Source organism: Eubalaena glacialis, chromosome 8 (assembly GCF_028564815.1).
Source record: "Eubalaena glacialis isolate mEubGla1 chromosome 8, mEubGla1.1.hap2.+ XY, whole genome shotgun sequence".
Lineage (NCBI taxonomy): Eukaryota > Metazoa > Chordata > Mammalia > Artiodactyla > Balaenidae > Eubalaena > Eubalaena glacialis.
The window spans coordinates 82,898,166-82,923,287 of NC_083723.1; the positions used below are offsets into that span (position 1 = coordinate 82,898,166).

The 25,122-nt window shown below is 39.8% G+C and overlaps 1 protein-coding gene across 1 annotated transcript in view; it reads left to right on the forward strand.

Annotated features, from left to right (window-relative positions):
• ITPRID1 (ITPR interacting domain containing 1) overlaps positions 1–25,122 on the forward strand; it is an 87,540-nt gene that overhangs the window by 5,533 nt on the left and 56,885 nt on the right. The window contains 2 exon segments of the mRNA XM_061197891.1: positions 22,148–22,199; positions 24,345–24,431. Coding sequence (XP_061053874.1) covers positions 22,148–22,199; positions 24,345–24,431 — 139 coding nt within the window.

A 25,122-nucleotide genomic window follows, 5' to 3' on the forward strand; every position in this document is an offset into this window, starting at 1 on the left:
TATCCCTAGCTTTTCCTTATTTCTGTGAGCCAAGCTTGGATGGCAAAAAGGGACACTTCCATTTAAGTGGTTTTTTGTATTGATAAAACCTTATTTCATTTACACTTGAGGTACATAAAGAAGGTTTAAATATTATTAATTAAAAATAATTGTAGAGGGCTTCCCTGGTGGCGCAGTGGTTGAGAGTCTGCCTGCTAATGCAGGGGACATGGGTTCAAGCCCTGGTCTGGGAAGATCCCACATGCCGCGGAGCAACTGGGCCCGTGACCCACAACTACTGAGCCTGTGCGTCTGGAGCTTGTGCTCCGCAACAAGAGAGGCCGCGACAGTGAGAGGCCCGCGCACCGCAATGAAGAGTGGCCCCCGCTCGCCGCAAGTAGAGAAAGCCCTCGCACAGAAACGAAGACCCAACACAGCCAAAAATAAATTAATTAATTAAAAATGCATTCAAGCTTTAAAAAATAATAATAATAATTGTACAGAGGGCAGACAGCAGAAGCAAGAAGAACTACAATCCTGCAGCCTGTGGAACAAAAACCACATTCACAGAAAGATAGACAAGATAAAAATACATACATCTGGCTATGTACCAGATGAAGGAACGAGATAAAACCCCAGAAAAACAACTAAATGAAATGGAGATAGGCAATCTTCCAGAAAGAGAATTCAGAACGATAGTGAAGATGATCCAGGACCTCGGAAAAAGAATGGAGGCGAAGATCGAGAAGATGCAAGAAATGTTTAACAAAGATCTAGAAGAATTAAAGAACAAACAAACAGAGATGAACAATACAATAACTGAAATGAAAAATACACCAGAAGGAATCAATAGCAGAATAACTGAGGCAGAAGAACGGATAAGTAACCTGGAAGACAGAATGGTGGAATTCACTGCTGTGGAACAGAATAAAGAAAAAAGAATGAAAAGAAATGAAGACAGCCTAAGAGACCTCTGGGACAACATTAAACGCAACAACATTCACGTTATAGGGGTCCCAGAACGAGAAGAGAGAGAGAAAGAACCCGAGAAAATATTTGAAGAAATTATAGTCGAAAACTTCCCTAACGTGGAAAAGGAAATAGCCACCCAAGTCCAGGAAGCACAGAGAGTCCCATACAGGATAAACCCAAGGAAAAACACACCGAGACACATAGTAATCAAATTGGCAAAAATTAAAGACAAAGAAAAATTATTGAAAGCAGCAAGGGAAAAACGACAACATACAAGGGAACTCCCATAAGGTTAACAGCTGATTTCTCAGCAGAAACTCTACAAGCCAGAAGGGAGTGGCATGATATACTTAAAGTGATGAAAGGGAAGAACCTACAACCAAGATTACTCTACCCAGCAAGGATATCATTGAGATTCGATGGAGAAATCAAAAGCTTTACAGACAAGCAAAAGCTAAGAGAATTCAGCACCACCAAACCAGCTCTACAACAAATGCCAAAGGAACTTCTCTAAGTGGGAGACACAAGAGAAGAAAAGGACCTACAAAAGCAAACCCAAAACAATTAAGAAAATGGTAACAGTAACATACATATCAATAATTACCTTAAACGTGAATGGATTAAATGCTCCAACCAAAAGACACAGGCTTGCTGAATGGATACAAAAACAAGACCCATATATATGCTGTCTACAAGAGACCCACTTCAGACCTAGGGACACATACAGACTGAAAGTGAGGAGATGGAAAAAGATATTCCATGCAAATGGAAATCAAAAGAAAGCTGGAGTAGCAATTCTCATATCAGATAAAATAGACTTTAAAATAAAGAATGTTACAAGAGACAAGGAAGGACACTACATAATGATTAAGGGATCAATCCAAGAAGAAGATATAACAATTGTAAATATATATGCACCCAACATAGGAGCACCTCAATACATAATGCAACTGCTAACAGCTCTAAAAGAGGAAATCGACAGTAACACAATAATAGTGGGGGGCTTTAATACCTCACTTACACCAATGTACAGATCATCCAAACAGAAAATTAATAAGGAAACACAAGCATTAAATGGCACAATGGACAAGATAGATTTAATTGATATTTATAGGACATTCCACCCAAAAACAGCAGATTATACTTTCTTCTCAAGTGCGCATGGAACATTCTCCAAGATAGATCACATCTTGGGTCACAAATCAAGCCTCAGTAAATTTAAGAAAATTGAAATCATATCAAGCATCTTTTCTGACCACAACGCTATGAGATTAGAAATGAACTACAGGGGGGAAAACGGGAAGAATACAAACACATGGAGGCTAAACAATACGTTACTAAATAACCAAGAGATCACTGAAGAAATCAAAGAGGAAATCAAAAAATACCTAGAGACAAATGACAATGAAAACACGACAATCCAAAACCTATGGGATGCAGCAAAAGCAGTTCTAAGTGGGAAGTTTATAGCTATACAAGCCTACCTCAAGAAACAAGAAAAATCTCAAATAAACAATCTAACGTTACACCTAAAGGAACTAGAGAAAGAAGAACAAACAAAACCCAGAGTTAGCAGAAGGAAAGAAATCATCAAGATCAGAGCAGAAACAAATGAAATAGAAACAAAGAAAACAATAGCAAAGATCAATAAAACTAAAAGCTGGTTCTTTGAGAAGATAAACAAAATGGATAAACCATTAGCCAGACTTATCAAGAAAAAGAGGGAGAGGACTCAAATCAATAACATTAGAAATGAAAAAGGAGAAGTTACAACAGACACCACAGAAGTAGAAGTACGAAGCATCCTAAGAGACTACTACAAGCAATTCTATGCCAATAAAATGGACAACCTGGAAGAAATGGACAAATTCTTAGAAAGGTATAACCTTCCAAGACTGAACCAGGAAAAAATAGAAAATATGAACAGACCAATCACAAGCACTGAAATTGAAACTGTGATTAAAAATCTTCCAACAAACAAAAGCCCAGGACCAGATGGCTTCACAGGTGAATTCTATGAAACATTTAGAGAAGAGCTAACACCCATTCTTCTCAAACTCTTCCAAAAAATTGCAGAGGAAGGAACACTCCCAAACTCGTTCTATGAGGCCACCATCACCCTGATACCAAAACCAGACAGAGATACTACAAAAAAAGAAAATCACAGACCAATATTACTGATGAATATAGATGCAAAAATCCTCAACAAAATACTAGCAAACAGAATCCAACAACACATTAAAAGGATCATACACCATGATCAAGTGGGATTTAGCCCAGGAATGCAAGGATTCTTCAATATACGCAAAACAATCAATGTGATACACCATATTAACAAATTGAAGAATAAAAATCACATGATCACCTCAATAGATGCAGAAAAAGCTTTTGACAAAATTCAACACCCATTTATGATAAAAACTCTCCAGAAAGTGGGCATAGATGGAACCTACCTCAACATAATAAAGGCCATATCTGACAAACCCACAGCAAGCATCATACTCAATGGTGAAAAACTGAAAGCATTTCCTCTAAGATCAGGAACAAGACAAGGATGTCCACTCTCAGCACTATTATTCAACATAGTTTTGGAAGTCCTAGCCACGGCAATCAGAGAAGAAAAAGAAATAAAAGGAATACAAATTGGAAAAGAAGAAGTAAAACTGTCACTGTTTGCAGATGACATGATACTATACATAGAGAATCCTAAAGATGCCACCAGAAAACTGCTAGAGCTAATCAATGAATTTGGTAAAGTTGCAGGATACAAAATTAATGTACAGAAATCTCTTGCATTCCTATACACTAATGATGAAAAATCTGAAAGAGAAATTAAGGAAACATTTCCATTTACCATTGCAACAAAAAGAATAAAATACCTAGGAATAAACCTACCTAGGGAGACAAAAGACCTGTATGCAGAAAACTATAAGACACTGATGAAAGAAATTAAAGAGGATTCAAGCAGATGGAGAGATGTACCATGTTCTTGGATTGAAAGAATCAATATTGTGAAAATCACTGTACTACCCAAAGCAATCAACAGATTCAATGCAATCCCTATCAAATTACCAAAGGCATATTTTACAGAACTAGAACAAAAAATCTTAAAAATTGTATGGAGACACAAAAGACCCCAAATAGCCAAGCAGTCTTGAGGGAAAAAAATGGAGCTGGAGGAATCAGACTCCCTGACTTCAGACTGTACTACAAAGCTACAGTAATCAAGACAATATGGTACTGGCACAAAAACAGAAATATAGATGAATGGAACAGGATAGAAAGCCAGAGGTAAACCCACGCACCTATGGTCAACTAATCTATGACAAAGGAGGCAAGGATATACAATGGAGAAAAGACAGTCTCTTCAATAAGTGGTGCTGGGAAAATTGGACAGCTGCATGTAAAAGAATGAAATTAGAACACTCCTGAACACCATACACAAAAATAAACTCAAAATGGATTAGAGACCTAAATGTAAGACGGGGCACTGTAAAACTCTTAGAGGAAAACATAGGAAGAACACTCTCTGACATAAATCACAGCAAGATATTTTTTGATCCATCTCCTAGAGTAATGGAAATAAAAACAAAAATAAACAAATGGGACCTAATGAAACTTCAAAGCTTTTGCACAGCAAAGGAAACCATAAAAAAGACGAAAAGACAACTCTCAGAATGGGAGAAAATATTTGCAAGCGAATCAACGAACAAAGGATTAATCTCCAAAATATATAAACAGCTCATGCAGCTCAATATTAAAACAACAAACAACCCAATCCAAAAATGGGCAGAAGACCTAAATAGACATTTCTCCAAAGAAGACATACAGATGGCCAAGAGGCACATGAAAAGATGCTCAGCATCACTAATTGTTAGAGAAATGCAAATCAAAACTACAATGAGGTATCACCTCACACCAGTTAGAATGGGTATCATCAGAAAATCTACTAACAACAAATGCTGGAGAGGGTGTGGAGAAAAGGGAACCCACTTCCACTGTTGGTGGGAATGTAAATTGATACAGCCACTATGGAGAACAGTATGGAGGTTCCTTAAAAAAATAAAAATAGAATTACCATATGACCCATCAATCCCACTACTGGGCATATACGCAGAGAAAACCATAATTCAAAAAGACACATGCACCCCAATGTTCACTGCAGCACTATTTACAATAGCCAGGTCATGGAAGCAACCTAAATGCCCATCGACAGATGGATGGATAAAGATGTGGTACATATATACAATGGAATATTACTCAGCCATAAAAAGGAACGAAATAGGGTCATTTGTAGAGACGTGGATGCATCTAGAGACTGTCATACAGAGTGAAGTAAGTCAGAAAGAGGAAAACAAATATCATATATTAACGCATATATGTGGAACCTAGAAAATGGTACAGATGAACCGGTTTGCAGAGCAGAAATTGAGACACAGAAGTAGAGAAAAAATGTATGGACACCAAGGGGGAAAAGCGGTGGGGGTGGAGGTGGTGGTGTGATGAATTGTGCAATTGGGATTGACATGTATACACTGATGTGTATAAAATGGATGACTAATAAGAACCTGCTGTATAAAAAAATTTTTTTAATTAAATTTTAAAAAATTAAAAAAGAAAAAAAGAAAAAAACATTAAATAGTTTGCTTTTAGTATAGAAAAAAATAATTGTAGAGGAAGACATATAAAGCTATTCTGAAATTAACCTATAAATAACTCCTATAACTCAAATTTGCCAGTTTTCACCAGTCTGTGGGTAAAAATTATAATGAAATTAGTACCCCAAATTTGATAGATTATTGCCTCCATCTTGGTGACACAGGGTCTATTGCAAAGCATCGCCCATAAGTATTTCCGGGGTTCATCAGAAGATGCCTCACACGTTTTCATGAATGAGTTGATTTCCACTGTCACTGCTTTTACTCCAACAGATTCCCCTGGGTGTCAACATATGGACAATTCATGTTTCATCACTCCCTGAGCATCAGTTTTTCTTTTTTTGGGTTTTTTTTTTTTAAACATCTTTATTGGAGTATAATTGCTTTACAATGGTGTGTTAGTTTCTGCTTTATAACAAAGTGAATCACTTATGCATATACATATGTCCACATATCTCTTCCCTCTTGCATCTCCCTCCCTCCCACCCTCCCTATCCCACCCCTCTACGTGGTCACAAAGCACCGAGCTGATCTCCCTGTGCTACGTGGCTGCTTCCCACTAGCTATCTATTTTATGTTTGGTAGTGTATATATGTCCATGCCACTGTGTCACTTTGTCCCAGCTTACCCTTTCCCCTCCCCATATCCTCAAGTCCATTCTCTAGTAGGTCTGCATCTTTATTACCATCTTGCCCCTAGGTTCTTCATGACTTTTTTTTTTTTTTTTTTTAGATTCCATATATATGTGTTAACATACGATATTTGTTTTTCTCTTTCTGACTTACTTCACTCTGTATGACAGTCTCTAGGTCCATCCACCTCACTACAAATAACTCAGTTTCGTTCCTTTTTATGGCTGAGTAATATTCCATTGTATATATGTGCCACATCTTCTTTATCCATTCACCTGTTGATGGACACTTAGGTTGCTTCCATGCCCTGGCTACTGTAAATAGAGCTGCAATGAACATTTTGGTACATGACTCTTTTTGAATTATGGTTTTCTCAGGGTATATGCCCAGTAGTGGGATTGCTGGGTCGTATGGTAGTTCTATTTTTAGTTTTTTAAGGAACCTCCATACTGTTCTCCATAGTGGCTGTATCAATTTACATTCCCACCAACAGTGCAAGAGGGTTCCCTTTTCTCCACACCCTCTGATGATGGCCATTCTGACCAGTGTGAGATGATACCTCATTGTAGTTTTGATTTGCATTTCTCTAATGATTAATGATGTTGAGCATTCTTTCATGTGTTTGTTGGCAATCTGTATATCTTCTTTGGAGAAATGTCTATTTAGGTCTTCTGCCCATTTTTGGACTCAGTTGTTTGTTTTTTTGATATTGAGCTGCATGAGCTGCTTGTAAATTTTGGAGATTAATCCTTTGTCAGTTGCTTCATTTGCAAATATTTTCTCCCATTCTGAGGGTTGTCTTTTCATCTTGTTTCTGGTTTCCTTTGCTGTGCAAAAGCTTTTAAGTTTCATTAGGTCCCATTTGTTTATTTTTGTTTTTATTTCCATTTCTCTAGGAGGTGGGTCAAAAAGGATCTTGCGGTGATTTATGTCATTGAGTGTTCTGCCTATGTTTTCCTCTAAGAGTTTTACAGTGCCCCATCTTACATTTAGGTCTTTAATCCATTTTGAGTTTATTCTTCTGTATGGTGTTAAGGAGTTTTCTAATTTCATTCTTTTACATGTAGCTGTCCAGTTTTCCCAGCACCACTTATTGAAGAGGCTGTCTTTTCTCCACTGTATATTTTTGCCTCCTTTATCAAAGATAAAGTGACCATATGTGCTTGGGTTTATCTCTGGGCTTTCTATCCTGTTCCATTGATCTATATTTCTGTTTCTGTGCCAGTACCATACTGTCTTGATTACTGTAGCTTTGTAGTATAGCCTGAAGTCAGGGAGCCTGATTCCTCCAGCTCCGTTTTTCTTTCTCAAGATTGCTTTGGCTATTTGGGGTCTTTTGTGTTTCCATACAAATTGTGGAATTTTTTGTTCCAGTTCTGTGAAAAATGTCATTGGTAGTTTGATAGGGATTGCATTGAATCTGTACATTTCTTTGGGTAGTAGAGTCATTTTCACAATGTTGATTCTTCCAATTCAAGAACATGGTATATCTCTCCATCTATTTATATCACCTTTAATTTCTTTCATCAGTGTCTTATAATTTTCTGCATACAGGTCTTTTGTCTCCTTAAGTAGGTTTATTCCTAGATATTTTATTCTTTTTGTTGCAATGGTTAATGGGAGTGTTTTCTTAATTTCTCTTTCAGATTTTTCATCATTAGTGTATAGGAATGCAAGAGATTTCCGTGCATTAATTTTGTATCCTGCTCCTTTAGCAAATTCATTGATTAGCTCTAGTAGTTTTCTGGTGGCATCTTTAGGATTCTCTACGTATAGTATCATGTCATCTGCAAACAGTGACAGCTTTACTTCTTCTTTTCCAATTCATATTCCTTTTATTTCTTTTTCTTCTCTGATTGCTGTGGCTAAAACTTCCAAAACTACGTTGAATAATAGTGGTGAGAGTGGGCAACCTTGTCTTCTTCCTGATCTTAGTGGAAATGGTTTCAGTTTTTCACCATTGAGGACGACGTTGGCTGTGGGTTTGTCATATATGGCCTTTACTATGTTGAGGAAAGTTCCCTCTATGCCTACTTTCTGGAGGGTTTTTATCATAAATGGGTGTTGAATTTTGTCGAAAGCTTTCTCTGCATCTATTGAGATGATAATATGGTTTTTCTCCTTCAATTTGTTAATATGGTGTATCAGGTTGATTGATTTGCGTATATTGAAGAATCCTTGCATTCCTGGGCTAAAACCCACTTGATCATAGTGTATGATCCTTTTAATGTGCTGTTGGATTCTGTTTGCTAGTATTTTGTTGAGGATTTTTGTATCTATGTTCGTCAGTGGTATTGGCCTTTAGTTTTCTTTCTTTGTGACATCTTTGTCTGGTTTTGGTATCAGAGTGATGGTGACCTCGTAGAATGAGTTTGGGAGTGTTCCTCCCTCTGCTATATTTTGGAAGAGTTTGAGAAGGCTAGGCGTTAGCTCGTCTCTAAATGTTTGATAGAATTCACCTGTGAAGCCATCTGGTCCTGGGCTTTTGCTTGTTGGAAGATTTTTAATCACAGTTTCAATTTCATTACTTGTGATTGGTCTGTTAATATTTTCTATTTCTTCCTGGTTCAGTCTCAGAAAGTTGTGCATTTCTAAGAATTTGTCCATTTCTTCCAGGTTGTCCATTTTATTGGCATATCGTTGCTTGTAGTAATCTCTCATGATCCTTTGTATTTCTGCAGTGTCAGTTGTTACTTCTTCTTTTTCATTTCTAATTCTATTGATTTGAGTCTTCTCCCTTTTTATCTTGATAAGTCTGGATAATGGTTTATCACTTTTGTTTATCTTCTCAAAGAACCAGCTTTTAGTTTTATTGATCTTTGCTATCGTTTACTTCATTTCTTTTTCATTTATTTCTGATCCGATCTTTATGATTTCTTTCCTTCTGCTAACTTTGGGGTGTTTTTGTTCTTCTTTCTCTAATTGCTTTAGGTGTAAGGTTAGCTTGTTTATTTGAGATGTTTCTTGTTTCTTAAGGTAGGATTGTATTGCTATAAACTTCCCTCTTAGAACTGCTTTTGCTGCATCCCATAGGTTTTGGGTCATCGTGTTTTCATTGTCATTTGTTTCTAGGTATTTTTTGATTTCCTCTTTGATTTCTTCAGTGATCTCTTGGTTATTAAGTAGTGTGTTGTTTAGCCTCCATGTGTTTGTTTTTCTTACAGATTTTTTCCTGTAATTGATATCTAGTCTCATAGTGTTGTTGTCGGAAAAGATACTTGATACAATTTCAGTTTTCTTACATTTACCAAGGCTTTATTTGTGATCCAAGATATGATCTATCCTGAAGAATGCTCCATGAGTACTTGAGAAGAATGTGTATTCTGTTGTTTTTGGGTGGAATGTCCTATAAATATCAATTAAGTCCATCTTGTTTAATGTATCATTTAAAACTTGTGTTTCCTTATTTATTTTCATTTTGGATGATCTGTCCATTGGTGAAAGTGGGGTGTTAAAGTCCCCTACTATGATTGTGTTACTGTTGCTTTCCCCTTTTATAGCTGTTAGTATTTGCCTTATGTATTGAGGTGCTCCTATGTTGGGTGCATAAATATTTACAATTGTTATATCTTCCTCTTGGATCGATCCCTTGATCATTATATAGTGTCCTTCTTTGTCTCTTGTAATAGTCTTTGTTTTAAAGTCTATTTTGCCTGATATGAGAATTGCTACTCCAGCTTTCTTTTGATTTCCATTTGCATGGAATATCTTTTTCCATCTCCTCACTTTCAGTCTGTATGTGTCCGTAGGTCTGAAGTGGGTCTCTTGTAGACAGCATATATATAGGTGTTGTTTTGTATCCATTCAGCCAATCTATGTCTTTTGTTTGGAGCATTTAATCCATTTACATTTAAGGTAATTATCGATATGTATGCTCCTATTACCATTTTCTTAATTGTTTTGGGTTTATTATTGTAGGTCTTTTCTTTCTCTTGTGTTTCCTGCCTAGAGAAGTTCCTTTAGCATTTGTTGTAAAGCTGGTTTGGTGGTGCTGAATTCTCTTAGCTTTTGCTTGTCTGTAAAGGTTTTAATTTCTCCGTCAAATCTGAAGGAGATCCTTGGTGGGTAATCTTGGTTGTAGGTTTTTCTCTTTCATCACTTTAAATATGTCCTGCCACTCCCTTCTGGATTGCAGAGTTTCTGCTGAAAGATCAACTGTTAACCTTATGGGGATTCCCTTATGTGTTATTTGTTGTTTTTCCCTTGCTGCTTTTAATATTTGTTCTTTGTATTTAATTTTTGATAGTTTGATTAATATGTGTCTTGGCGTGTTTCTCCTTGGATTTATCCTGTATGGGACTCTCTGTGCTTCCTGGACTTGATTAACTATTTCCTTTCCCATATTAGGGAAGTTTTCAACTATAATCTTTTCAAATATTTTCTCAGTCCCTTTTTCTCTTCTTCTTTTGGGACCCCTATAATTCTAATGTTGGTGCGTTTAATGTTGTCCCAGAGGTCTCTGAGACTGTCCTCAATTGTTTTCATTCTTTTTTCTTTATTGTGCTCTGCAGTAGTTATTTCCACTATTTTATCTTTCAGGTCACTTATCCGTTCTTCTGCCTCAGTTATTCTGCTATTGATCCCTTCTACAGAATTTTTAATTTCATTTATTGTGTTGTTCATCACTGTTTGTTTGCTCTTTAGTTCTTCTAGGTCCTTGTTAAACGTTTCTTGTATTTTCTCCATTCTATTTCCAAGGTTTTGGATCATCTTTACTATCATTATTCTGAATTCTTTTTCAGGTAGAGTGCCTATTTCCTCTTCATTTGTTTGGTCTGGTGGGTTTTTGCCTTGCTCCTTCATCTGCTTTGTTTTTCTCTGTCTTCTCATTTTGCTTAACTTACTGTGTTTGGGGTCTCCTTTTCACAGACTGCAGGTTCGTAGTTCCCATTGTTTTTGGTGTCTATCCCCAGTGGCTAAGGTTGGTTCAGTGGGTTGTGTAGGCTTCCTGGTGGAGGGGACTAGTGCCTGTGTTCTGGTGGATGAGGCTGGATCTTGTCTTTCTGGTGGGCAGGTCCACGTCTGATGGTGTGTTTTGGGGTGTTTGTGGCCTTATTATGATTTTAGGCAGCCTCTGTGCTAATGGATGGGGTTGTGTTCCTGTCTTGCTAGTTGTTTGGCATAGGGTGTCCAGTACTGTAGCTTGCTGGTCGTTGAGTGGAGCTGGGTCTTGGCGTTGAGATGGAGATCTCTGGGAGATTTTCACCATTTGATATTACATGGAGCTGGGAGGTCTCTTGTGGACCAGTGTCCTGAACTGGGCTCTCCCACCTCAGTGGCACAGCCCTGATGCCTGGCTGGAGCACCAAGAGCCTGATCTCCACACGGCTCACAATGAAAGGGAGAAAAAATAAGAAAGAATGAAAGAAGAAGATAAAATTAAGTAAAGTAAAATAAAATAAAGTTATTAAAAAAATTATTAAGAAAAAAAAATTTTTAAGTAATAAAAAATTTTTTTAAAAATGGACAGACAGAACCCTAAGACAAATGGTAAAAGCAAAGCTCTACAGACAAAATCACACACAGAAGCATACACATACACACTCACAAAAAGAGAAACAGGAAAAAAATATGTATATCATTGCTCCCAAAGTCCACCTCCTCAATTTGGGATGATTCGTTGTCTATTCAGGTATTCCACAGATGCAGGTACATCAAGTTGATTGTGGAGATTTCATCCGCTGCTCCTGAGGCTGCTGGGAGAGATTTCCCTTTCTCTTCTTTGTTCGCACAGTTCCTGGGGTTCAGCTTTGGATTTGGCCCCACCTCTGCGTGTAGGTCGCCTGAGGGCGTCTGTTCTTCGCTCAGACAGGACGGGGTTAAAGGAGCAGCTGCTTTGGGGGCTCTGGCTCACTCAGGCCGGGGGGAGGGAGGGGTACAGATGCGGGGTGAGCCTGCGGCGGCAGCGGCCGGCGTGACGTTGCAGCAGCCTGAGGAGCGCTGTGTGTTCTCCCGGGGAAGTTGTCCCTGGATCACGGGACCCTGGCAGTGGCGGGCTGCACAGGCTCCCGGGAGGGGCGGCGTGGATAGTGACCTGTGCTCGCACACAGGCTTCTTGGTGGCGGCAGCAGCAGCCTTGGCGTGTCCTGCCCGTCTCTGGGGTCCGCGCTGATAGCCGTGGCTCGCGCCCATCTCTGGAGCTCCTTTAAGCGGGGCTCTTAATCCCCTCTCCTCGCGCACCTTTTGGGAGGTCTGAGGTCTTCTGCTAGCATTCATTAGGTGTTCTATAAGAGTTGTTCCACATGTAGATGTATTTCTGGTGTATTTGTGGGGAGGAAGGTGATCTCCGCGTCTTACTCTTCCACCATCTTGAAGCTCCTCCCTGAGCATTGGTTTTTCTTGTGCTACTCTGGGTACTGCCTTTGAGTCCTTATAGTGCTCTAGTTCTTGCAGAATTTGTAGAAACACTCTTCTATTATACTGCATGTAGGGATCTAGGCAGCATGACTAGTTTTCTGCGTCACACAAAACTCAAGATGGAAATAAACGTTCAGCTTCTTCGTGCAGCCCATATCTCTCCTTGAGCCTTAGACTTAGTCTGGAGACTAGAGAACAAACATGCTGTCAACTTCATTTCCTTGTCCATAAGTACACAACACTTCTGACAAATTCCCTTTTATTCCATTCTTCAGTTATTTAACAAATATGTATAGAATGCCTCTTCCAAACTAGACACTCCATTAAGATTGGAGATAGCGAAGAAGAAAGATGAAGTGGAGATAGACACAATAAACAAATAAATATGTAATATGCCAGGAGTATGGATGGCCAGGGAAGGTATCTTAGATAAGGTTACCTGTGAGCAGCTACCTGAAAGAAGTGAAGTTATCTGACATTTGCTTATCTGTAGGATGAGCTGCTCCATGCAAATGAGACAGCATGTGCAAAGGCCCTGGGGTGGGAATGTACCCTCTGTATTCCAAGAACAGCAAGGAGGCCTGAATGGTTGCAGCTAAATGAGCAAGGGATACAGTAAAGAGCTATGAGTTCAAGAAGTATTCAGAGGCCAAATAATTTAGGGCTATAGGTATCCCTGTAAGTACTTTGACTTTTATTCTGAGGGAAAAGTGAACTTTTAACATGTTTTATACAAAGGAGTGGCATAGTCTTGGTTCTTTTTAACAGGACAGCTCTGGCTGCTACTTGGAAAGTAAACTCTGCTGGGGAAAATTTTGAAGCAGGGAGCCCAGTTAGGAGGCTAAGGAAATAATTCAGAGGAGAGAGGATAGGGGCATAGACCAGGGCAGTAGCAGTTGTTGCAGAGAGAAGTGCTAGATTCTGGATATATCTGGAATATAGGCAGGATAGGATATGCTCATGGATGTAGGGTATGAAAGAGAGAGAGAGAAGTCAAGGATGAATGGAGTGGATTTTGCACAAGCATCTGGGAAGATGCATGGTTATTTATTGGAATGGGCAGAACATGAAGGGTCAGGCTGGCGGTAAGAGATGCAATTTTAGGCATGCTATGACTCAAATACCTAATAGATACCCAAGCAGATACTAGTAAATAGGTATACATTAGTACGAATTGGAAATACAAATCTAGAGTTCAGGGGAAAGTCCGGGAATAGATAAATGTTTGGGTCTAGTTGGCATATAGATGATGATAAGCCAGAAGTCCAAATAAGATCACCAAGCAAGTGCACAGAGACAGAGAAGAAGTCAGGAAAATATGGAAAAACCAGCAAGGGAGGAGGAAAAGGAGTAGGTCATGAAGTAAAAAGAGGACCAAGAGAAAAGTGTCTGGAAGATGAGTGAAGTTAGGGTATCAAGGAGGGAGTGATCAACACTGTCAACTGTTGTTAATGTGTCGTATATGATGAGGAATGAGAATTGACTGTTAGGTTTGGCAATTAGGTCATTGGTGACCTTGAAAAGAGCTATTTCAGAGGAACAGTGGAGGAGAAAGCCTGATTGTACTGCTTTCAAGTGAAAATGGGAATAGAAGAAGTAGAAAAGTATTTGGAGGAGTTATGAGGTAAAAGGGAGCAGTGAATTAAAATGACAGCTGGAGGAGAGGTGGAGACAAAAGATATTCTCTTCCGGGAATGAGAGCTATTGAGGCAAGGTGTATTGGCTGATGGGAATGATGGGAATGATCCAGTGGCCAAGAAGTACTGAGGTGGTCGTGGCACCTTCCCCTGGCTTTCCAGAGCCATTGGCAGAGCCTGGGTCTCCCCTCTGGGACCTTGCCTCCTGGGGCTTTGAGGTCTCTTCCACTGAAACATCGCTTACCCAAGATTATTTACCAATAGAAATCATTTGGGCTTCTCCCTTTGTGAAAAATAACTTCCCTTGCTCCTTCCTTCCATATGAACATCAATAACTGTAAAAAGTTGGGCAACTGCCCATACGGCTTGAATCCCGAGTCTCACTAATGCACTTCACAAAGGTTTCTCACCTTCTGCCCTGTCTTCTGACAAACATTAGGGTATCTTAGCTGAGTGGTCTGACAGTCTCCTTTTGATGTATCTCCAGGATACCGTCTGCTCAGGGCACATGACAGGAAAGAGCCTCATGGGCATCGTTCAATTTCTTTCTCTTTTCCCTTTCCAAGAACCACCACCACTGGGTGCAGATTAACTCCTCTTGGTCACCAACTTCACAAGCAAACAAGTTTGATTCTTGGTTTGAGCTCAGTAAGGATCCACAGACCTTCCTATAATCACAAACACAATAGGACATTCAGAGCCTCTTTGGGGTCAGCGGTGGTACTAAAGGGATCATGGTCATGGATGTTAAATTTCCTCTTCTCAGGCTGCTGACTCATTCCTAATCCCAGGTTTCATATTAAAATTGTGTATAAGAAAGCTTGGAGAGAGGAGCTGGACTGTGGCAAACCCATTCCCACCACCAGAGGACAAATCCAACATTGGCTTTGCCTGACTGTGGAGCATACCATCCTGATGCTGCAAGGGCAGATGCATACATTGAGTGCATGTGTCAACATGTGGGTTTATATCATGTGTGCTTGTTCAACACCACATCCACACATAACTGTGAGTAAAAAGACTAGAACGATCTCCTACAGCAAAAAGACAGTTTCTATCAAAGTTCTGCTTGGTGCCATTGATTACTTGATAGGTGGTTAATTCATTTGTCCTTTTTAATATTTAGACATTTCTTCTCTGATTCTCAGAGAGGTCCCTGAAGAGTAAACTTACCCCTTTCGGGGACTTCCCTGGTAGCACAGTGGTTAAGAATCTGCCTGCCAATGCAGGGGACGTGGGTTCAAGTCCTGGTCCGGGAAGATCCCACATGCCACGGAGCAACTAAGCCAGTGCGTCACAACTACTGAGCCTGCGCTCTAGAGCCCGCGAGCCACAACTACTTAGCCCACATGCCACAACTACTGAAGCCCGCGCACCTAGAGCCCGTGCTCCACAACAAGAGAAGCCACCGCAATGAGAAGCCCGAGTACCGCAATCAAGAGTAGCCCCCGCTCGCCACAATTAGAGAAAGCCCGTGCACAGCAACGAAGACCCAACGCAGCCAAAAATCAATCAATCAATAAATTAATTTTTTAAAAAATTATTAAATAATAAGAACTTACAAGATCAGTTCTAAATTTGTTGTCTATATTATAAGAATGTTTATGATATGAAAGCATAATGTTTATCAAATGAAAACATTCAAAGCAGAGAACTATATGCAAGGTGGAGGATGCAAAGATGTAGAATATATGACTCCTGCTCTCAAGTATGTCACTCTGACTTTCCAGGACCATTACAATGTGAATATAACCTGTTCCAATTTTCTACAAGACTGTCTAGTCTTATCTCCTCTCATTATACCTGGTTCTTTCTCTTTCTTCATCCAGTTCCTCCTGTCTTAAAGTCTTTCCTGTTCCGTTTACCTCTTGCCCTTCTTTTGAGACATTACCCAAGTCCCATATTCTCTGTAAGGCCCTTCCTGACATCTGCACTAAGAGACTCAGTCTCTCTTCTGAACATCAGTGACATCCATCATGGGTTCTACCCATATGACACTTGGTCTGTGCTGCCTCAAATTATTAGTATATGATCGGCCTCATTAACAAAATCGTAAAGGCCACTGAGGCAAGAATCATCTCTAACACATCTGATTTCCCTAAAGCTAGTCAACAAAAAGATCTTAGTAAAACTGGTCCATAATAAACATGATTTAGTCAGATTGGGCAATCTTCAAAAAAAGGTGAGACTTGAGCTAGTCAATCAAAGAGAGATATGGTTTTGAAAAAACAAAGAGACAAAGCAAGTCGATGTCATTTCCTGGAAGCAATAAGAGCTTGAATAAAGGCACAGAGTGAGAAGCAAACTGAATGTGTGCAGGAAAGCATATAGGGTGATAAGACTAGAGAAAAGGTTTCATGCTAAGGAGCAAAGGGAGACATGTTTCTGTTAAATATGGTGTGGTCAGGTTATAAATGCCTTAAAATCCAGAAAGAGAAAATCACGCTTGACGTCTTAGGACAGGGATGGCAAAGAAGTGTCATCTCAAGTTCCAGCCAAAGGATGGGTAGTTACAGCTGGGGTCTGTGTTGAGTAGAACTGTGAAGCCATATCTTTGTTCACCTGAATAGAGGGTCATGAATAATAAGTAATAACTCCACAGGTGCAGCATTGGGGAATTGAAGCAGGTGTGTTTCACATTTGCCATCTCTATTGTAATGAGTTATGAATGGTTTCTAAGAAGAGAGATGACAGATTCCAGTGTTCATCCTGGCAATGGGAAGAAGGTGCACCCTTTGGGAAGAAGCTATTATGACCTCAGGCTTGGGGTGATGAGGGCTTGGGCAGGGTGTCAGCAGAGGAATAGAGAAGAAGAGTCCACAGCATCTGGAAAATAGCTATCTGGGTTAACAAGGGCAAAGCATCACAACTGGCTTTAAAGTTCTGAGCATGAGGGTCAGGGAGAATGTCAGAGTCTCTTTTTTTTGTAAGAATATAGTTTAATAAATTGCCAACTGAGACAAATAAACCCTGCTGACTGCCTCTACTAAGTGTCTTGGTCATGCAGGAGTTAAATATACAGAAAGCTGCAGAATGCTATTATTTTAGAGCCCTGTGAAAATGCAATTTGATTAGTCTATTGGACGATATTCCAAAGAACCAAATGTCTTCCATGAATCAGTCAGAAATGCTTAGGAAAACCAAAATAAAAAATGCTTTCCAAGCCAATAAAGGTGCTAATTAGTGCCTTCTGCATATCTCACTACATCTTCTCCAGTAATACATTTTGCAGGGTTAAGTGCAGTGTCTGCTGCTTCAGATGGCAGAAGTCCACCTAACAGTAGGGAGGGTGGCTGTGGACTCAAGTGTCTAAAAGGGAATCAGAACTGGCGTTTTAACCCATGCAGTGGGATGTATTGAGTAGAGCAGGGAATTTTTTTTTTCTCACTTTAATTTTCCTTCAGACCAACCCTTAGGAAACTTGAGGATAGGAGGACTTTAATTTTTTCTCTCTTTCTTTGTTCCCTCAATGCTTTTAGAGAGTAAAATCTGGCTTTAAAAGCCTAATAAGAGTGCTATCTTGGAAGGACAAAGAAATGGAGAAAATATCAGAGCCAAGCACCCAGAGAAGCCAGTGTGGATTTGAGGAGGCTTAGCAGGCAGGCTTATGTGGTGAACACAGGTGCATCTGTAAGGGTCCCACCTTCTACCTGCAGAAGCTTGGGGAAATCCGGGGTAACAGGAGCAGTTTGTTTGTCCCATGATGGCATTCCCTAGGTGTCAAATTTGTGCCCTGATCAGAGGTCACAGACTTAAATGCTTCTGTGAGCCTGGCAGGCGGGTAGACTGCAGAGAATTGCAGAGCGCATCACCTCCAGCAGATGTTGCCCTGAAGAGACCTGAGCCAGGGCTGCTGGATATTCTGGGTTTTAACAAAAGCCTAGGAATACCAATGCTGCTGAGAACTGGGCTACCAGATTCAAGTTCATTATTGAAAACAGGCAAAGAAGCAAGGGCCTGACCCTGACCAGCTTGTCCTCAGGTTCCAGGAAGTTTACCTTACAAATTAACAAAGTGGGGGAAAAAAAAAAAGCTAAAGTAAAACCAAAAAAACCTCAAACAGGCAAGGAATAATAGTTTCACACTGTCCTGTGCAAGACTCAACTGTCAGCGTCCAACACTGGGAAGGCCAGTTCCTGTTTCCACAGTCATCAGGAAGTGAACACATAGTAACGCTGAAAATGCCCCTTGGTCTCCCAGGACTCAGGGTGTCCAGGGAGTGAAAAATGGAAATGAAGCAGTGAAGCTAATTAATGTTTGATAATTATATTACAATTTTAAAAATCAGGCTTGTCTTGTGAGTTTAAAAAATTATATCGATTTTCCCTGGCTTCATTTTCTCCAGAATCTAAGCTTGGCAGCAGAGAAGGCTATGTGTCTGAATATATTGGATAGAGATAGACATTTGTGTCGTTTTAAACAAGATCAAAAAGAAAGAGTATAAAGAGTCTAACAAAAGATGTAAAAGCTATATCTGTATATCAGTGAGGGCGAGATTCAGGTGAGGGGGGGTCAAACATCCTGCCCAGCCCCTAGCTGTCAGCGACGGCTGGGCCTTACAGGACCCGCTGATGCTAAAACTGTGTAAGGCTTTCATGTGTGTCATCAGAACAGAAAACAATGCCACGGTGAACTAGCCAGGTCCACTTTGCACGTTCCTTAGAATATATGTTTCCTTCAGGGGCTTCTTTTCCCCTTTGGGGCTGCCCTTGGTTTCCTGGCAAGCAGATTGCTCCTGAACCTGGACGGCAGAGCTGCAGGGTGTGATCCGTGGAATGTGGCTACTAGATCTGTGTGGGCACTAGAATCTCATGAAGAAGCCCTGAGTGAAGGGATGTGGAATTTTATGGATGACTTAGATTTTCTGTGGGGCTAGGGTTTTTGAAAACTCAACAAGGCTGAGCTAACTCTTTTCATCAATATCTGAAAATGGTTCATTTCCTCTCTGACAGTTTGAGCAATTCACTGTGGCCACAATGCCAGACCCCTGGCCTGGACGTATACATCCGTTCACATGTTCTAGGAAACCCAGAGCAATAGCAGACAACCAGAAAAGACTGAGGCAGTGGCAAGAGTGGCGGTACTGGCAGAATATGAAGCCAAATGTCCTAGAACCCCAGAGTATTTTATGCAAGAGCTGCTCAGAAATTCCAGAATTCTCTGGATGAGCTAACTAGGCACAAATGGAGCCTGCCTTTGCGAGATACGTGTGAAGCAATAGATGGAGATGGTGGGGGCAGGGAGAAATAGACAAAAAATTGCTGAAAATGATAAATATTTATTTTAACCTTCCATTTTGGGCAACCTATTATTTAATTCATCAAGTCATTACAACATGACTGCCAAAAAATTATACTGTGCTTGCATCTATAACATGATTAATAAAGTGGCAAATAAGCTTTCTCCCATGTGACACCTTTAATCAATTGGCATTGGCTTTATGATTTGAGAAGCTTTGAGACTGAGTTCAGTGAGCAAGAGTGCTGCAGTGGATTAGCAATGCCTGCCTAGGTGAGAGATTTGGTGTTGAATAGATGATGTTTTTCAAACTCTGGATTGTGGAGGTGATTGACAGAGTGAAGGAAGAGCTAAATGGGAGACCACTCTGCCCAGAACAGCACTCCTTTTATCTATTTAAATTACTAGAAATTTGCAAAAGAATTCCTCATTAAAACCCATAGTTTTAGAACTACTGATGTAATGGGCAAAAGACTGGAGTTTGGATTCTAAGCTCATTTCTAAATTGGTGCATAAGTTTGAGTCAGATATTTTAACTTACATGAATAACTGTCACCAGATATCACATAGCACATTTAATAAATGTCACATCTGTATCATAATAATGGTCATTCACCTTGATATTCCATCCTTGGTAGTGGCTCCCTATAATGTTCTATGAAGCAGTTTATTCTAAACTCATAGTTTATTTTAAACAAAGGATGAAGTTTGTTTATTCAAAAAAAAAAAAGCCACTCATGAAGTTTACTCTACACAAAGGATGGCATAAAAGCTTCATCTCATTCAATTCCTGACAATTTTGAGAGCCTATCTAGGCTCTATGAGAAAGTGATGTAATTGATTAATGATGTCTGCTATGAGAGTGAAATGGAGAGTGGTAGCATGGAGATATATATACTTTATTTTTAAACCTTTATCATAGATTAATATTTTTCACCCTATATAGCTCTTGTGGTGACAGAATTCCATTTGTTTTGTAGGGCAGAACTTACTGTATCTGTTTTCTCATTACCTTTTAAAATTGTAGTTATGTATTTTGGACTTAATTAAGAATCCACTATTTGCTCACGCCTCAGTAATATACCTCTAGTCTTTATCTTTCTAGACCAGTTGCCCTTTTCCATTCGGCAGGGTCACTGAGCCTTAAAAAAAAAACAGCTGAAAACTATGAGTGTTCTTATCTTCACCCTCAAAATTTGGTATTCAGAGACAAGTTCCCAGATACCTTGAGATCTATTCAGAGACCCCCTACCCAGAGAGGAACTCTGGCTCCAGACTGAAGAGCCCTTTATTATTTTCCTTTTTTATATATGTTTCAATCATTTAAGCTTGTTTTTCCAAAATCCCAACCTGTGTTATATTTCTTATGGTGAAGAACTTCACATTCTCATAGAAGTGCTGGGTGGTAATACTTCCAGTTTGATACATGTCACACATTTGCGCCCAGGAGAGCCACAGTGAGAGGAAATTGGAAGCCCTGGGGATGGAGTGGGGAACTTCTGAGGAACTGCCTGTCTTCTGAACACTTCCTTCTGCAGATGTCTGTAACGCTGTCCGCAGCGTTACCTCACAACACAGGTTCTGAGTACTGCTTTGGCCCCTGAATAGGCCTCTCTGACATCCAATATGTAGCTCTTCTATTCTGTCCTCAGCACCACTGACCAGGCAAATGGACTTTCAACATCGTCCTTCTCACATTTACTTGTTTGCTCAAAAACTTTTTATGGTTTTCCATGTCCTAACACATACATAATAAACTCTTCTTTCCGGCTTTCAAATAAGCAACAAGACAATCTGTTGACAGCGTAGTGTCTTGAAAAGAAACAACAGCAACAAATAAAAATAAGCTGTGGCATCCTACTGGCCATGGAAATTTATTTACTCTGAGCCTCAATTTACTTCTCTGTTAAGTGGGGATGAATGATACCTATTTCACGGATAAACAGATTGTGCATGTAACATGCTTAGCACATTGCCTCACACACACTTAATGTTAAATAAATAGTAACTATTATTGTTATAATCAATAATAAATGTAATGATAAATTCCTGGATCTGCTACTTCTGACTGTGTGGTCATGGGCTCATTACTCAACTTCTGTGAGTCTCAGTTTCCTTATCTGAAAAATAAGAATAGGTTCTAAATTATAAGACTGTTGTAAGGATTAGGTGATACAAATTAATGGAAACTGCTCCGTGAATGCTGGGTTCTTCATGTATTCTTTTGCCTGTCCCCATCCTTGCTCCTCAACCTTTTGTACCAGGAGAGAGTATTCCAAAATGCCTAGTGATCTAATCAGCCTAGCCCTATCACTGTGCTTGGCACTTGCTATAGACACTCTTCTTTCATGACGACACCTCTTTTCCATCTATCAAATTCTCCCCATTCTTAAAAATCCAAGACAAGTGCTGTTTCCTCCATGAAATCTTTGCTGACTACTTCATTTGCCACTGACTTCCCCCTTCACTGAGCAAGTACCACATTTCTTCAAGTGCTTGTCACACAGTTTAGCCATTAATTACATTCTGTCTTGTTCACTACAGAGATGCCTTGTATCTCAGGCCGATACAGTCTTGGATATGGAAATCAATGCCATGTTGGTTCGTTTGAAGGTGAGAAACTCTTCCTTTAGAAAAAAAGGAAATTAAGCTCATCTCCTCTTTTTTGTTGCAGTTCCTTTTCATGAACAAGGAATGGTTCAAATGACTGTGAAAGACTACATGAGGTAGGTGACAGAGTCACTGTTATTTCACTGCAGGATTTTACAGCCACGTCTTTCATAAATGAAGTGGAAGTGAGGAGGTCTCTTTATAATGCCATGGATCTTGGGATCTTGTCACTGGTTTAGCCACAGTGCCTAAACCATTTGTATCAGCCTCGAGAGAGATAGAGGTTCTTTAATTGTCATAAAGGAGTGCGCAAATTAACTCAGCAAATGCTGGCTTGGGGGGAGTTTAATTAAAGCATCCACGTAAATGGTACTCTACTAAAATTCAGCTATTCATGAGGACCTGTTCATAAAGTAGTTACATTCATTATTTTCATATTGTCCGTTATTATCACGCTATTTGCTGGACAAGAATGCCTACAGTTTCCAATGTTAGGAGTTTAATTAAAGCATCCACGTAAATGGTATTCTACTAAAATTCGGCTATTCATGAGGACTTGTTCATAAAGTAGTTACATCCGTGTTTCCATATTGTCCGTTATTATCACGCTATTTGCTGGACAAGAATGCCTACGGTTTCCACTGTTAGGTAGAAAGCATTTTGAGGGTCCCTAATATGAGGAGAGAGACTAGGTCCCAAAGGGGTCCCAACAGCAGCAGGAACATCACCTGGCAACTTAGTAGAACTGCAGGTTTCCAAGCCTCACGCCAGTCACATCACATCAGAAAATCTGGACGTAGGGATCAGAAATCTACGTTTTTGCAAGCCCTTCAAATATTCTGAGGCCCACTCTAACGTAAGAACCACCGGAACAGACAGTGTGCTTTTGGGGCTTGGGAACTCTGCTTCCCACGCTCTAGACACTCTTGCCTTCTCCGGATAATTCGAACTTGTCAAAAACCAAACGTTCAACACTGTATCCCTCTACCTCCTACCGATTCACACCTAAAATGCTACTTTGGCATAGTTTTTCCCTCTTAGAAGATTAGATGTTTCTGCTACTCACAGAATCATAGAGGCGTGGGGACCACAGAAATCTCTCAGGCAACTCGTTTTGTTGAAGAGGAAAATGACAAGTCAAGGCCAGTGACTCACCCACGCTCCTACAGCTTGATTAGAACTGTGACTGAACGTGGATTCTCCTGGATCCAAGGTCAGGGCAGTTTCTGGGTAGCTCTGCTGAACATTGTAAAATTAAGTGTGAATCTCAAACACAGAGTGAAACAAAAATTATGGCAAACCTAATGCAAACTGAGGGGAGGCAGTAAATGAAAGGTATCTTCTTCCTGCCTTCCAAGGCTCTCAGCCAGCCCAGTCATCTGCTAAAACAGAATCTTTATTATTCAGAAACGTGCACTTTCCTGGCCTTAATACAGAGAAGCAATTAAACAAAGAAGAGGTGGGGCCCAGCTCTTCTTACCAAATGTGGACCAGGCTAAGGCAAATTCAGGAGCCCATGTGAGATAACTTGGTCTCCTTGGGAGAATTGAAATCAACATTGTATTCTTTGATAAATTCCAATTTTGTGCCCACTTGCTGTTCTATTTGATGAGGCTAGATACATTATGGTATATCTGAGCCATATAAAAGTGAACTATATTATAACAGGGTTCCATTCTGTTTGGAAACCCTTTCAAATGACTTGCATTGCAGGCCTATTTGGAGAGAGAGACGCTCGTTTTTGCCTTTGCCATAAGAAAGGAGTTTGTTAGTATTGCATACGGATGACCACAGGAGACGGCACTTAGAGAGTGTTAACTATGCAGTATGAAACCCTCCACCATTATGAGAATTCATGCAGAGTCGCTTCAGTGGTTGCTTGCTCTACCTCTTTCATCACATAATTTTAACTTTTTCCTGAAAGTTGGTGCCTAGCAAAGCTGTATTCCTGAAAGGTTCCCCAATGATTTGCCATCTGTCCAAAGTGAGACATTCTGTCACCTTTATAATGAGCACTTGCGGGCACCTAACACTTAAATTCTTATACCTTCTGTAACGCAATGCTCTTGAAGAGAGGGGCAGTTCCTCTGCTGCACACTCTCTCTTCTTCAAAGGTGTGGCCATTAGGAGATTATTAGAAAGAAAGAGGAAATGCAAATGTTTGCTCTGGAAGGGAAAGAGTCACAATGACCTCCCAGGGGACTATCTAAATCAACACATCTCATCGTTGGTATTTCCCCCACCCCCACCCCCGACTGCAGATCTCTGCATCAGTTTTTAGAAACTCCCACTCTCTCCAGAGGGACCAGTTTCAACTCTTGCCATTCTGCTGCAAGTATACCACAAAGGTATGTGATTTCCATTCATCCAGAAAAATCATTCTCTTCAATGATGGAGTTCATGAAATTACAAATAGGCACTTGAGAAATACTTGTTGAATGGATGGATGAGAGAATGAATAAAGGATTTCGGAACCCCAACTTGCAAGAACGATGTAAAAGATTCAGTGAAGGTGGACTAAATATCTGTCAATGGGGAAATGGCCAGTTAAACTATTGGCCCACCCATTTTATGGAATTCTATACAGTGATAAAAGGAATAGGTAGAGATAACTATACTAACTTACAATGATCTTTAAGTCATATTTTAAGAGGAAAAAAATCAAGATGCAGAAAGATACATAGAATATGTTACTGCTTATAAAGCCAACAAGTGAAAACTATAAAGCATATGTGTAACTACATTAAAAAAAAAATGTCTGGAAGGATACACATAAATTCAGTAGGAAGGCAGTCAGGATTCGTAGGGGTAATGGCCAAGGGGAGAGAGACGCTTATGTAGGACATTACAATTTTTAACAAGGTGAGTGTATTTTATGTCTTTCTTACCTGATTAAATATAGATTTTAAAAAGTAAATAATATTGAAAGTATTTTTAATGACAAATCAATCAATAATTATATTCTTGGCCATGAGAATGTGAGCCATTAGAAAGCAGGATTATATTATTTTTGTTCTTTTTTGTGCCTTGGGTGCCTAC